Consider the following 14,487-nt stretch of genomic DNA (forward strand, 5'->3'; position numbering starts at 1 on the left):
ATCTAGTAAATTAAGTATTTTACAAAAAAAAAAAAACCTGCGAAAAACCCTTTTGGCTCTCAAATATGTATCAAAAAAGAAAAAAAAGAAAAAGCCTTCCAAATGATACGATTATTGCAGTTTGAAATTTCAAGGTGATTTCATTTTTAATTATTACAATTTTGTACCAAAATTGTTTTTTTTTTATTTAGGCTTAAAAGAAAAAGGAATAAATTGTTACTTTGGTAACATTGGATTAAAGTGATAATAAGAGGGAATAAATCAAATTGCAAATATTTGTTCATTTAATTGCATTTTGTAAAGCTTACATGATTCAAATCATCATTATCAGATTTGAATCCTTATCGATTAAGATTGAAATTTTAAATTATGACCCTTACCTAATCCTGATAATTCGAATGTTTCTTAAGAAACTCTAAAAATATGCTATAATATATGACTGGTGAGTGTTTTTACTGAATATGAATGAAATGATATGCTTTTTATAAGATGAAGAAAAATAAAAAATGGAATCTACTTAGCAAAATAACACAATAAGATTAATGCTTGATATGTAAATGAATATCTGCAAAATATTTCTGACCTTAGAAAAAAAAGAAACAAGCATTTGTATGAAAAGGTCAATTTAAATGAACTTGTTTTGGGAACCAATTGCTAATGGAATTTCTGATATATTATGAAAATGAAAGATTAGAAGATTTAGAGAAAAGATTTGACTGTGTCAAAAAGATACACATGAATTGATACAATAAAAGAAAAGATGATTGTTGGAAAAGGAAGCACTTAATTTATGCAATAAAATATTTCAGATCAAAATAATGAAAATATTCAAATACTGGCAGTGATTTGTAATCGATCGGTCGAATGATCCAAGATCAATCGTTACCAGTGATGAAAAGAAGAAAATATCGTAATGGATAATTTAACTAAATATGATGAAAGATTTAACTAAAAAAATAATTGAAAAGTTTCGATGACATGAAAATCAGTGTTTCATTCATATTTATCATTAAATTTAAAAATTTCTAACTCCATCAAAGTTTCATTTAGGATCCGTTAGTACTTCATCAAAATTGATATTAATGATATCAAATTGATATTAATTTAATATTGGTTTTCAATAGTTATATCAATTTTTATTCAATCAATTGAATGGAACGTCAATCAACTGTATAAAAACTTTACCATCAATGAGAAGGTTGAAGGTCAAAAAAAAGTTGAGATGTTAGAAGAAATGGATAAGAATGCACCAACTCACCATTTCTCACATCAAATTCCGTACCATTTTGAAAATAGAAATTGGTAGAAAAAAAGAGTATAGTTGATAAGTATAGCAAAGTTCACAAGTATTTTATCAGCTGGTATAAATTAAGAATTTTCTCTTTCAATAATTATATCAATTTTTATTCACCAATTGAATGAGTATTAGCTATTAATATCAATTTTGATGAAGTGATAACGAATTAAAAATGAATAACTAATTCAAAATTCAGATATGAATATAAAATTAAATTTACAAAAAATATCCATATAAACCATACAAGAAAAAAAGGAAAGACTAAACAAAGGTCATTCAAGTAATGCATTACCAATCATTTCAAATACAATTACAGTATCAATGAATTCCAGCATTCATATAACAATAACAAACTTCGATAAAAATTTATGCCAAAAATTAAAAAAAAAAAAAATAAGAAATCTCACTGCTAAGAACTTTAGAAAAATCTCGCAGAGAAAAAAATGATACATGGTAATGATAGGTATAAAATAATTGATCTATCATAATTATGATCAATTCGGAATTGTTATCAATTCCAAAAAATTCATTAAAAAATCTTTTTTTCCTTTTCTTCTCTTTCCCTCTCTTTTTGTCTTATAATTATTCAGCTATATAGATAAAACATGATAAGAAGAGTACAATCAAAAAATTCCGTAAAAATACAAGGGGTATTCAACACAAAATAATAAGAAAATTAAAATAAGGATGAAGAAAGATTCTAATTTATGGTTAAACAAAATAACAAATGTAATTTGGAGAAAACAAATAACAAATAATTTCATTTTTTTACATTTTCATTTTAGCAAAAATTTTAATGGCAGAAAATTTGATGATTTTAATTCATATCAACAAATATTTTACATAATTTTTGCATAAAGTCACACATAAATGTTCATAATTTACACAATTAAATCGATAGCAAAGTTGATCTTCTTTCTCAAGGATATTTCAAAATAAACAGACCGGTGACAACATTGCTTTCTTTACAAGACAATGATGATAATACTAAATTACTAATTTACAAAAATAGTAACAACAGGCAGTAATATTCTCTACTTTGAATATTTGAAGAATGAAAATATAAGGCGTTATTCTCTTTTTACCGCCTTTTCATAAAATACTAACATATACTTAAGCTACCTAAGTTAACATATTTCAATTTTCAGCTCTGAGCATTTAGTGTATTTAAGAAAGATTCCAGGTAGAAGATTTTGAAAATAGTCCACAATCCTCAACCATCCTGTTGCAAGGAATTCAATCAATGCCTACAACTCTCCTAAAATAAAATAACAATGATACTAAATTATATCATGCTAATATGGTATACACTTTCATGATTGCTAATTAATTAATATAAAGCATTATGAGAAATTTTCGTTTACTACACAACTGTAACCTTGAAAGCTCACGATCAAAAATCATTAATATTTCTGAAATGAAAACGAAGATATATTTCGCAGAAATGCTTTCTTTCCAAAATTTCAGCAATTATTGTCTAAATCTCAGTAATCATCTTCACAACAGCTAATTCAGCTTCTCGAGGCGTTCCACAATAAGCCGACTAATGATATCACTATTCTCTTTGTAATTTGCAAACGAATTCACAGATGGTCGTACTGAAAGCAAATCACGCAAACGATGCAATGATTCCAACGTACCAACTGCCGAAACAATAACACGGTCTAAAAATTTACATAATCCATTGATTTTTTCAAGATTCCATTCAAAGCCATAGATATTAAAATTATTTTTAATTTATAAATATAACTTGTATGAAACGTAAGAAATAAATTTCATAAAAAAAAAGTGGAATACCAAAACTAGTCAATGATAATCTTTAGGACGATCCATAAAATACTAAATTAATACTAAATTAATGATATCAGTACTAAATTAATGATATCACTGCCGGTAAAATATTTGAAGTTAATTCAACATAAAATCAATCTAACGTATGCATGTAAACAAAGAAAGATAAAGGTAATTTACGGAAACTGAAAAAGTAGAGAAAGTAATGAGTGAGGTAAGGTTTACTAATGTAAATATTAGGCAGTCTGACCTTTCCTTCGGTGTGTAGCTCGTCGCATTTGTAAATATTTCACACCAGAATGCTTATGCACTTTTCTACGAAATTTAGCCAAATGCATTGGTGATTCAAGAGGTAATTCGATCATAAATGGTTCAATTTCAATTATTCCGAACTGAAGAGATTCCACGTTTACAATATATTTTTAGAAAATCGAAAAGGAGTTTGCTGATTTTATTCTCCAATAATTATTTTCGCGAAAATAAAATAACGTTTAATGAAATTAATCAATATGTTAACTTACAACTTTACGATTTACTGAATCGTTATTCCTGCATCCTTTGTCATTCATTGTTACACAATCAAATTTTCCTGTCAAAGCTATACCAAAAAAAGTCTTCAAAGCAGCCTGAAAATATGAAAATAATACGAAGTATTCTCTCCCCTTATGTTATATTTGTTATACGGTACCTCGAAAAAATCTACAATAGGAATCAATGCTTACAAAATTGTAAGAAAAAACGAATAAATAAGGAAGAAAAATTCTAGTTGGTAGCAGTATTCTATAAGGCTAAAAATACTGTATTCCTAACATATTCTAATCACGATAAACTGAATGAAGCAAACATGAGAAATGGATATATTTTTAATATTGATATAAATTATACTTCATTCAATTTTATCCATTGTCCTCGTAGTAGCAATGAATGATATCCAATATTCCGAAAATTCAACATTTTTAATGTTTGCATAGTACGTGAACTAAGAAATTTGAAAAATTTTAACAAGCACACACCAATACCACCAATAAGACTGCGTAAATCGCACGTCAAATGCGAATTGTTATCAACAATTTCTTTTGTCTGGAAACTGATAATTACTAGTCTGTGGAGGAGATTGAAAGCAATGAAATGATAACAAAATTTCAGATAAAGGTATTTGTGTTTGCAGAAATTTTCAAAATTTTGAAGAATTTTCAATCTTGTCAAACGTTAAAATTCATTTCACCTCTTCTAAAAATTGTACTTGCAAGACATCTTTGTCATCGGCATAATATCCAAGGCCAAACTGTATGAACAAAAGGCAAATGTGAACAGCTTTTAATCTTTCTTTTAATAATCCATGAAGAGTAGCCCATTTGATAAGAATATAGAATAAATTTTCAAGACCTGCATATGCTTGTTCAAAATTATTAATGTGCGATAAAACAACCAAAAAATAACATTTATCTTTTATAAAATTTCGAAAATTATCTTCTCTTTCTTTACAATTTCTTGAAATAATTGGTTTCTTCGGTTTGCAATTTTAGAAGTAAATGTTTTCCAATACATATTCAAATCTTAATAATGTGATTAATTTTGCAATAACTATTACTATTAGTTTTTTTTTTCTGAAAAATGTACCTTTGTAACGGCTACAGTATGGTCCAAGAATACAAGCAGCTTGTTTTATCTTCATTATGTATGATACAGTCCATTTCATATCTTCTGCATTTGTTATACAATAATTCTCGATAAACTGTAAGTTCCTTCCGATTAATTCTAATTTTAAAAAGAAAGATAAACACTTCTGAATCTGTTAGAAAGGTCTAAATTTGAAAATTCAAAACTTAAATTAACCTCAGATGCGCTTTCACCCAATGGATCCAATGACTGCATAATTGGTTTGGCGCGTCCCAATCTTACTTCTTGTTTAACGTGGCATAATATATCCCAAACAAGCCAGCCGAATGACAAAATCCGATATGATGTATCCATCGATGCATTCCCTGTGAAGTAATGATGATAATAATAAACATTAATAATGATTGCTATCAGAACAATAATTCCAATACTATTACTTTGATTTATAACAGTAGTAATTACTGTTATCATGGTGATTATTATAATTAATGCAAACAACAGCTGCGACACTTATCATAATAAGAATTAAATTTAGTTAGCAACTTAAAAATGTCAATTGTCGAACTACTTCAGAGTTCACTAGTTCTAAGCAGTGAGATTCCAAAATTGATGATAGGTCATATAAACGAACTGTAATTAATTGAACAGAAAAGAACAAATGAACAAATACTTACGATAACAAAGAATGTAATATGCCGATGCTTTTCGCTTCATATCCAAAGATGGATGAATACAAATACGTCGTTCCTGTGCATTACCGCTTTGATTATCGTCATAATCGGGTAATGTGCTCTCCAAAAACCCACCAAATTCGTCAAAAAAACGATGACGATATCTAGATTCAGAATGTAAAAAATTGAAATTGGTAAAGAAATTATTAATCAAAATAAACGTCGTTGATTTTTCAATTAGCTGAAATTTAGAAGGTTTACTGAATAAAATATTCCAAGAGTTAGGCATCAATTGTTTGCTATCTTAGTGGCTCATTTTATTTTTTTAAGCTACAAATTTTGGAATTTGAAAAAAAAGTACGGATAGAATTGAAGAAATTTAAAAAAAATTACGCTCTAAAAACAGCCGAAACTTTTTTCTCAATTATATGATTTGTATTGTAGAATGACATGTCATCAGTATCACGATCACTGATTCTATTTCGAATAACGCTAATAAAACCAGAAAATAACTGTCCTTCATCTTCGATGCCATAATTTTCCATTATTGACTGCAACAATTAATTATATTGAAACAAATCAGACGCAAAGTATGATATTAAGAGATAATGATGGATGATCGAAAATTATACATACTTTAAAACCATGAGAAAGCGCCCCCGAAAGATATCTCCATTGAAAACATCGAGAAAATCTAACCCTTATGTGTGAATGATAAGAATCAAGCTGAATTTTTGCGACATTTTGGTACTGTTCCCAACCAGGATACTCTAAATCCGGATCCAGCATTATCGTTACGCTTCCTTCCATAGCAGCTGTGAGATTCAAAGCATCGTCTAGAAGTCTGATACGTCTGCAAAATTGTGTATATTAGTTTTTTTCTCACAAAAGTTTGGCTTTTTTAAGCAACAGTCACATACAGTCTGAAGAGAAATTTCTAAAATGATAACCTAAAAATGGATACTTTAAATAACTAAACATAGAAGAAAATTCGTGATAATTTCTATGAGAGGTAATAATCATCAAACAAACCTATATAATTGTCCAACTAAACGCGATGAAATGTAACTTGGTTCGTGATTTTTACACATGAAATCTGGCCAACGTTCGGCTCTTTCCGGTGGAAGGATATTTCCATTTTTACCTTGTGTCCATTGCCTTGTTAATGGACTGGGTGCATTGCCCGTTTTCGGGAAATCTACAGCTTTCGAATGCTTTCTTGCTATATTAATGCAAACCTACAAGCAGGAAATCATTTTCTTTCTTTGATTTTTGTACGTGCAATTGTAATCTAATCTGCATACATATTACATGTCTAAATTTAATTTCAAAATTAAAAATTCTCACAGTTATAAAGTTTTGTTAAAAATAATTTTATGATTTGAAAACGAATTATGAGTCAGTCAAAATCCCTGAGAAGAACTCTAGAATTAATTAGAGAGCAAACGGTTCCAAATATGATTAGCACAACATTGCAAAGCATTTCATAAATAATCTAATCTGCATACATATTACAAAATGAATACAAATGATTCCATTATTTCTTGATTCATTTATACTGATAAGAAATGGGTCGCACTTCAGATTAATCAATTCATACCTCACTTGTGATGCCATAAAGATCAGCATTAACTAAGAAAGCATTCGAAATTGTGCCAATTGAATCTTGCTTAATATAATTAACAAAGAACTTTCGCATTTCTAAATCCTTAAAAGAAAAATATTTAAGCAATTTTTTTAACATTAGCATTTAAAAGAAAAATACTTAAGCAATTTTTTTAGGGTTATAAATTCATTTAATGTGTAAAAATGGCTTAACAGCCATCGGTTTTCGACGATAACTGCAAATGTTAATTAATATGAAAAGAATTATTTCATGATTAGTCGGATATCAATAAAATACACAAACCACTTGTTCCTCTTCAACGATTTTATTGTCCGATGCACTCTTTGTAAAATCCAGCGGTGGTTCATTATGTTCAAACATTAATTCCGGATCCCATATTACCGAATATTCATCACCATCTAAGTCTGACCCTAAATTAAGCAACTATTAGTAAAATAAAATGATAAATTACAAACGGCCAACTGATTTTTTTGAAATCAAATTAAAAAACAAACCAGCCATCTCATCCGGATGCGGTCTTGGTCCATGCTGTGGAAAAACGACAACGTCTACTAAATGATGCAATTCAGGAATATCAACTGCTTCAAATACTCGTACATCACCAGCAACAATACAAGGATTTTTTGTTAACATCACTTTACCTGAAAAAAAATAATAAAATAAATTAATAAGAAACAAATCAAAATTTTTTTCGTATAACAATAAAATCTATGAATATAATGGCTATACTTTGACAAATTTTTCATACTTACCGACTAAAATAATTTTTGCAGCAGATTTGGATGGTGTTTTAAGCCAAATACTCCTAGTGCACTGCACAAAAACTTGACCCCATTGCAACTGACCCGTTTCGTCCATTACACCGAACATTGAACGACCAAAATGTGGTGGTACTTGAATTTGTACTTTAGCAATCAATTTTTCTAAAATGATACGAAAATTTTTGAAAGGTCTATTTAGAGATATCATGAATGAAAAATTTGTGATTAATTCAATGGACATACTTAGAGTACATTTGATATTTGCTCTAAGCAAGCTTCGAAAGAATGGTTCTTGCGTTAAGGCAAAACCACGTGCAAGTGTTAGACGTGAAACGTTGACACGCCACGGTAATTCATTAAGTTTTTCACGGCACCTAAAAAAATTGCTCGTTTAACTTATTTTAATTTTACATTAACTTTACATTCATGTCCAAGTACTGATTCAAAAAATTAATGGAGGAAATGAAGTTCGTTTAACTTTTTGCCAAATCAAATGTTTAACCGATTTTTGTGTCAAGCATTATTACAAAAAATGAATAATAAGCAAGAAACTTTTCTTCGCTCATTAACATATCAGCTAATTGTGTCATTTGTATATCCAGTAAGTCATGTATGCGTTTTCTAATTCGTTCATGCACGGAAAAACCTTGCATTCCACTAACCTGCAAAAATACTTTTAAATATTCTTTACAATGCAATATTTATTGCTAACTGCTATTAGCACGGAAAATATTAATCTTATGCTCAGAAGAAAGCTTCAATCGACAATTCTGCAACAATTTTATTTAATCAAAGTGTTACCTAAAAATTATTTTGGATTGCTTGTTAGGATAAGTGCTTATTTATCAAATAATGCACTATTTGTCATGATATTTCCATGGCAAGTAATGCAACTGCATAATCTTAGATCAACTGTATAGTCTTAGATATTAATGAATCAAACTGTACTGTTTCACAAATGTGATGAATTAAAAATGACTTCACGGTACTCCAAAACTAAATTATAACTGCATTATAGTGAATGCATTTCTAATAATTTGCACGATAGGATAGAACAGTACACCGTCTGCTATGATACTTTTAATATATATCTCTTAATTATATGCAATAATGCTTGAGTAATTGTCCCAAATACTTAACGATTTGTTTTGTATGATTAATTGTAAATTTCAAATATTTTGATTTGGTTTGCACTTATTGTTGGAAATTACCAATACTTGTTTAACACTGCAAAATATTATGTTTTGTCCAAATTTTCAAAATTTCATAATGTTGTATAAAATGAGTTTGTCAACAGTAAGATCTGTTTTTTTCGCTGATAGTTATGATTTAAGATTTATTTCACAACTACCTGATCCAAGATAGATATCATTGGACGATTGAGGCAAACCGATGTCGGTGTCGAATATTTCACAATTTCAATGTACTCGTCTCGTGGTGCTTTGAATTTATCCTGCATTAATTAATAATTCTTTTTTTTAAAACTGATTACAGCGCAATAACTAAAATTAATTTGTTTCACACAAATAATTCCTTCAAAACTAGGTAAAATCGGATTTATGAGAAGTAACGGAGTGGGTTATTAGAACGGTAAAGGAAAATTATGGAAAAAGTGAAGACTAGATGGCGGATTACCTGCGATGGACGAAATAAAACAGCTAAATCATTTTGCTTATTTGTCATTTTGTTATTATCAACTACATTGTTAGCAGCAGCCCAGTGTTTGCGCTGATCCAAACTAGGGTCTACTGACAGAACACCTTTAATGCCACGATGACGAATCTGGAATGTTGACAAAATTAAACCTAAAATTTAGAATAAAATGGTGGACATATTCTTACTGAATGGAAAAATTGCCAGTAAATGAACCTTTTAATAATATACTAGAAGAACCAAGTGGAATGTAGCAATTATTATGCTGATTATATTAAGGTAAACCTGATAGCAGCTAGGAACTGATGTACCCAATCCTATATCCAAAGCAATTTTTTCAGCAAACTCTTTTGATACTTTGCCAGCACCATCCGAAAATATATAAAAAGCTTGATTCGTATCTCGCCCACCAATGACGTCGTAGGTTTTGTTATATTTGTGACGCTTTAATGTCACCGTGCATCGCTGAAAAAAACAACAACAGATTGATCATGAAAGAAATAGCTATTTCCAATAAAGAATAGTGATATTATAGAGAAGGAAATACAGGGTTGTTGTGAAGGAAAAACAGAATTGCATTTAATTAATCCTATAGGTACAATAACAGTATGACAAAGTGAAAAACCATACGTTATGGCAGATGGATTTATGGTAGTCACCTATTTGATTAGATCTCTTGTAAAATCAAAATATAATATGTGGTTTACAACCTTTCAGCTTCAGTAAAATAAGCAATTTACCTCATTCTTGTTATATTTATAATCAATCTAAAATTGATTAATTATTTGCTTGAAAATGATAAATTAAACCTTTGCTTGCGTAAAACACTGCCCCATTCGTGACATCATTTTCGGTATATTACAACGATCAAACTTTCCCAACTGTTCACGGATTTTATGCGCTTGCCCACCTTTTCCGTCATCGTAGAAGTAACACCCGTTATCTCGCATTTGTGAATTTGATGATCCAAGATAAACAAATGTCGATCTGTAACCGGAAGTAATCGCATAAAGTTGATAGTTATTAAAACGATATAATCATCGGAATTGACCCTGCCACATTAAATTATGCTTACACGCTTAATATCCTTGATGATTTGAAAGGAAAATAAGAACGATGCTAGGCGTAGGCTAGAAATGTAACATATTATTGTCGAAAACAATGACAAAAAAAGATTAAGCTTCCAAATTTCAAATTTTATTAACAATATTCTTAATATGAATAACATCTGTAAATAATATTACGAACTTCAAATATAATGGTATGAAATAGTTCGATACCTTAAATCATATTTGAAATAAACTTGTTTTCACTTCCAAACAATGTTTCGAATGAAAACTTTCAGCCTAATCATATGAAAAAAAATTGCGTAACTTTATGTTTTAGCTTCTTCCCATCATGAGGAAAAATAAAAGTTAAACGAAATAAAGAAAAATACCTCCAATATAAATACCACGTGAAAGTGTATTAAAAGTTGTTGTTTGTATTAAAAAGAGACCAGTAGTATTTAGCCTTAACGGTGTACCATCATCATCTCGAAATTGTATCCGTAATGCACCATTCCCATCTTTATCAAATGTTCGAAGTACTCGATTTCCCATTAATAATTCGGGTACAACAAGCAGTACTCGAGTTGGCGTTATCACTACCTCAAATTACACACTTACTGAATAAACAAATAAATACATGAACAAATGTTTCAACAAAGAGATACATCATTGATGTTATTTACCTTATATTAGATATTACAATGCAATAATTCCTTTAGTATCCTTTTAGTATTCAAGTCGAATTTTTAGATTTTTTCATAAATAAACTAATTTTGTAATTGCTACAATAGAAATATTTGCTGTTATTAATGGGATGGTCGTTTAAAGCTAACCTTTCGCACACGTTGATAGCCTTCACGCTTATTCTCTTGGTAAATTTCTTCCAAAACATCTTTTTGTCCTAATAGACTATTTCGAATTTTTTGAAATGATGTAAATAAACATGGCACTTCTTTGGTTTCATCAATCATATTTATCAATCGTTCCAACGCTTCTAATGTTAGCTGCAGTAAATAAGAAAAATTAAATAAACAATCCAAACAATCTTTCCCTATCTAAATGGTCAAAAGAAGTGTTTCGTTTCTTCCTTTTATCCACTCGCGAAAAGTTCATTAACATTTTCACAATGTTTTGAAGAAAAGAAAATGCTAATAAGCCAAATTTAACGGATGTTTTATGTGGGATTTGATTTTGAAAAGAATTCAAATAGCACTTCCAGGTTATTGCAAAACTCATTAAATTAAAAAATTATAGCAATATTTGAAATTTGATTTCCTGTATAAAATGAATTCTTCATACCTCTTCATTATCCTTAAATCTTTGCAAAATCATATCAATAAAGGCATCACGCGTTTTATTATCTATCTGAAAAAAAAAAACTATATATAAGTGCCAGTTTAATTTTTCAGTATCATCGAAGAGTTACAATTGAAAATTGATTAAAAAAGGAGAGAAAGAAATCCATACAAGAATCCTATAAATATTATTTGGCTGTTCATTAGCAATTACTTTTTAGAATTAGTGTCATCAATATGTTGTGTGCTAATTAAGGGTTTGAATTATTCAAGTAACAAAGCTAATGTATTTGCTATTAACTGAAGTTGATGAATACTGTTGAAATCTTTTGGATATAGAACAAACAGTGTGCATTATACATGCATAAAATACCGTAAAAATTTGAAGCGACTTTTTAAAACAATAACTAAAATTGATTCAACAAAAATATCATTAAATTTCAATTATTTCCGACAATTTATCCCTTGCAACGATAGTTGTATATCAAAAGAAAGCCTTCTAAATTAGTATTTTAGGGTTATAAAGAAAAAAAGATCATCTTGTTAGACAGGATCACTCTTTTTCGATGTAAATATTGTCTGAGCAATTAATTCGCTTTGCTAAACTGATTTTTCTAAGGCAAATTTACCAAAATTTGATCTTTTACAACGGCACCACGTGAAAGCAATGCAGCAATTAAATATTCTAAGCCAAATACATCACATTCTCTAATCTTCCGTTCACATTGAGCATCAACACGTGGAAATGGTGGTTCATAGATTCGTTCATTACCAACAATAACATCATCACATGCATATGGACGATGATCGCATCCAATGAAACGTACAGGTGTATCCACATAACTGCAGTAACAACTTAATCATTGCATTGTTTGCTAAATCAAATAGTTAACAGAAAGGATAGGAAGGAAAGAAAAAAGATGAAAATGGAAATATATTGTGTTGAAAATAATTAAATAATTGTTGAAAAAGTAAAGATAAATTTTCAATCAGAAAAAAGAAGAAAGACATACTCTAACGAGCTGAAATATCGAAATGCTAAATTTGCAAATTCGATCGATAATACTGCTCGTACACGAAGCCGGCTAAGTAACTCATACAAGATATGATTCTTAAAAATAAACTTCATAATTCTTGAATATAAAAATAAACCTAAAATTAAGGTATAGTTTATAAAATTTTATAAAATCATGGTAAATTAGGCTAGATATTTAAAATTATAGGGTAATGTACTACTGCTGACATGTAAAAATTAACAGATGTAATAACGAAATGTCGTTGAATTTCAACAGCTGCAATATTTAAATCTATATTTTACTATCAATATAAAAAGTATTACTGGAATATGTTGTCGTAATTGCAAACAGAAATATGGACTTTCATTGATAGCTGCACAGTTGTCTCTTCTGTCATCATTATTTTCTGGAATACTCCTAAAAAAGTGAATATTATCTCTAAAAGGACAAAGTTGATATTCAAAGCATTATAATAGTAATTGGTTCCTTAAATTGACTGATTTAGTTGGATCCTTAGTTCGACTGGATTAACCATCGATATAATTGTAATTAGATGGTTACAAAAGACTACAAAAGATTAATATTAATCTATCAAAATATTTAAGGAAATCCATGAAACGATTCGTTACATCGAATGTTCGAATATTTCTTGATGAAAGTATGCTTAGCTATAATGATGGAATGTTTTCAAATGCTTTACCTCCACCGATTTCCATCACTACCTCCTTTATCCTCATCTTCATCGACTTTTCTCTGATACTTTCGTATTTCAGGTGGATAATTTAAATGAAAATAGATCCGCCTGCCGTATGTACCATTCGGTAATTTGGCTCGTAAATCAACCAGGATACGACGGATTGAAGCATATCGTACCTAGCAATCAATTAGTTTAAAAAAATGCTGTTTGATTTTTCAGTACAATTTTCACAGAAAATTCTTTCCTTTAGAGTTAGAGCAATTCCTGAAGGAACGAAAATTTTAAAATATGAAGAAAAAAACGTCAATCCGTTGCGAAATAAATATGATTATTACCTTCAAGGCAACTGCTGAACCAGGAATAAAGGAAGGATTTGAAATTTTACCGTTTTCATTATTTTTTGACCGGAATCCACCTAAAATCAATTAGTTACACCAATTAATTAAATGTAACTACGCAATTGAAGATTCGAAAATCACTGAAAATTAAGAAGAAAAGAAATCCAAAACCTATTTACGCACATACCGTCTAAAATAGCAAATCGAACGATAAACATATCACGATCATGCTCGAAATCAACAAACATCGGATCAACAACTGTTGGACAATTTCGCAAAAAGCGTAAAACTTGTAAACTATGGAACTGCTCCAATGGTGTTCCCACATATGCTGCACGAGAAAAATGTGATAAAAATCGTCCTTTGAATAAGCTGCCAAAATGAAATGCTTCCAAAGGTAAAAACATATGCGCTGCTCTGAAAAACTTGTGTTAATTACAATTATAAAATGATCCAATTCATATGATACTATTTCGAATTCAGAAACTTTGCAATTTGAAATTTCAGATCCCAAATTTTCTGAAAATATTAGCAATAACGGCAAAAACAACATCACAAATATCATTTAGCAAGAATCTAACAAATCTTGGCAATCCTCTTTCTTTCCTTGTTTGCATTATCTTTTCCTTCTTATTGTCAATTTTTGTTTGCATTATCTTTTCTTTCTTATTG

General features: G+C 29.4%; 2 protein-coding genes across 2 annotated transcripts in view; both read right to left on the reverse strand.

The window, feature by feature from the left end:
• Nucleotides 1–2,723: 2,723 nt before the first annotated feature.
• Nucleotides 2,724–10,370, reverse strand: LOAG_18837 (RNA dependent RNA polymerase; the record flags this gene model as incomplete). Its single annotated transcript, XM_003143126.2, has 21 exons — nucleotides 2,724–2,961; nucleotides 3,339–3,480; nucleotides 3,610–3,714; nucleotides 3,974–4,168; nucleotides 4,314–4,474; nucleotides 4,709–4,823; nucleotides 4,925–5,073; nucleotides 5,383–5,543; nucleotides 5,773–5,930; nucleotides 6,079–6,232; nucleotides 6,412–6,617; nucleotides 6,980–7,087; nucleotides 7,289–7,416; nucleotides 7,501–7,647; nucleotides 7,759–7,929; nucleotides 8,011–8,141; nucleotides 8,320–8,429; nucleotides 9,119–9,220; nucleotides 9,403–9,549; nucleotides 9,706–9,885; nucleotides 10,230–10,370. 21 exons carry the CDS (start codon nucleotides 10,368–10,370, stop codon nucleotides 2,804–2,806), a joined length of 3,069 nt encoding a protein of 1,022 aa, XP_003143174.2. The 3' UTR covers nucleotides 2,724–2,803.
• Nucleotides 10,371–10,835: 465 nt separating this feature from the next.
• The window catches only part of LOAG_18838 (hypothetical protein), a gene marked incomplete at both ends in the record, with an annotated part of 4,835 nt that continues 1,183 nt past the window's right edge, over nucleotides 10,836–14,487 (reverse strand). The window contains 9 exons of the mRNA XM_020451500.1: nucleotides 10,836–11,069; nucleotides 11,303–11,473; nucleotides 11,769–11,834; nucleotides 12,394–12,607; nucleotides 12,778–12,875; nucleotides 13,104–13,197; nucleotides 13,481–13,653; nucleotides 13,813–13,892; nucleotides 14,003–14,232. Of these exons, the coding sequence (XP_020304708.1) occupies nucleotides 10,836–11,069; nucleotides 11,303–11,473; nucleotides 11,769–11,834; nucleotides 12,394–12,607; nucleotides 12,778–12,875; nucleotides 13,104–13,197; nucleotides 13,481–13,653; nucleotides 13,813–13,892; nucleotides 14,003–14,232 (1,360 nt within the window). The remainder of the gene's footprint in view (nucleotides 11,070–11,302; nucleotides 11,474–11,768; nucleotides 11,835–12,393; nucleotides 12,608–12,777; nucleotides 12,876–13,103; nucleotides 13,198–13,480; nucleotides 13,654–13,812; nucleotides 13,893–14,002; nucleotides 14,233–14,487) is intronic.

Source organism: Loa loa (genome assembly GCF_000183805.2).
Source record: "Loa loa unplaced genomic scaffold supercont3.574, whole genome shotgun sequence".
Lineage (NCBI taxonomy): Eukaryota > Metazoa > Nematoda > Chromadorea > Rhabditida > Onchocercidae > Loa > Loa loa.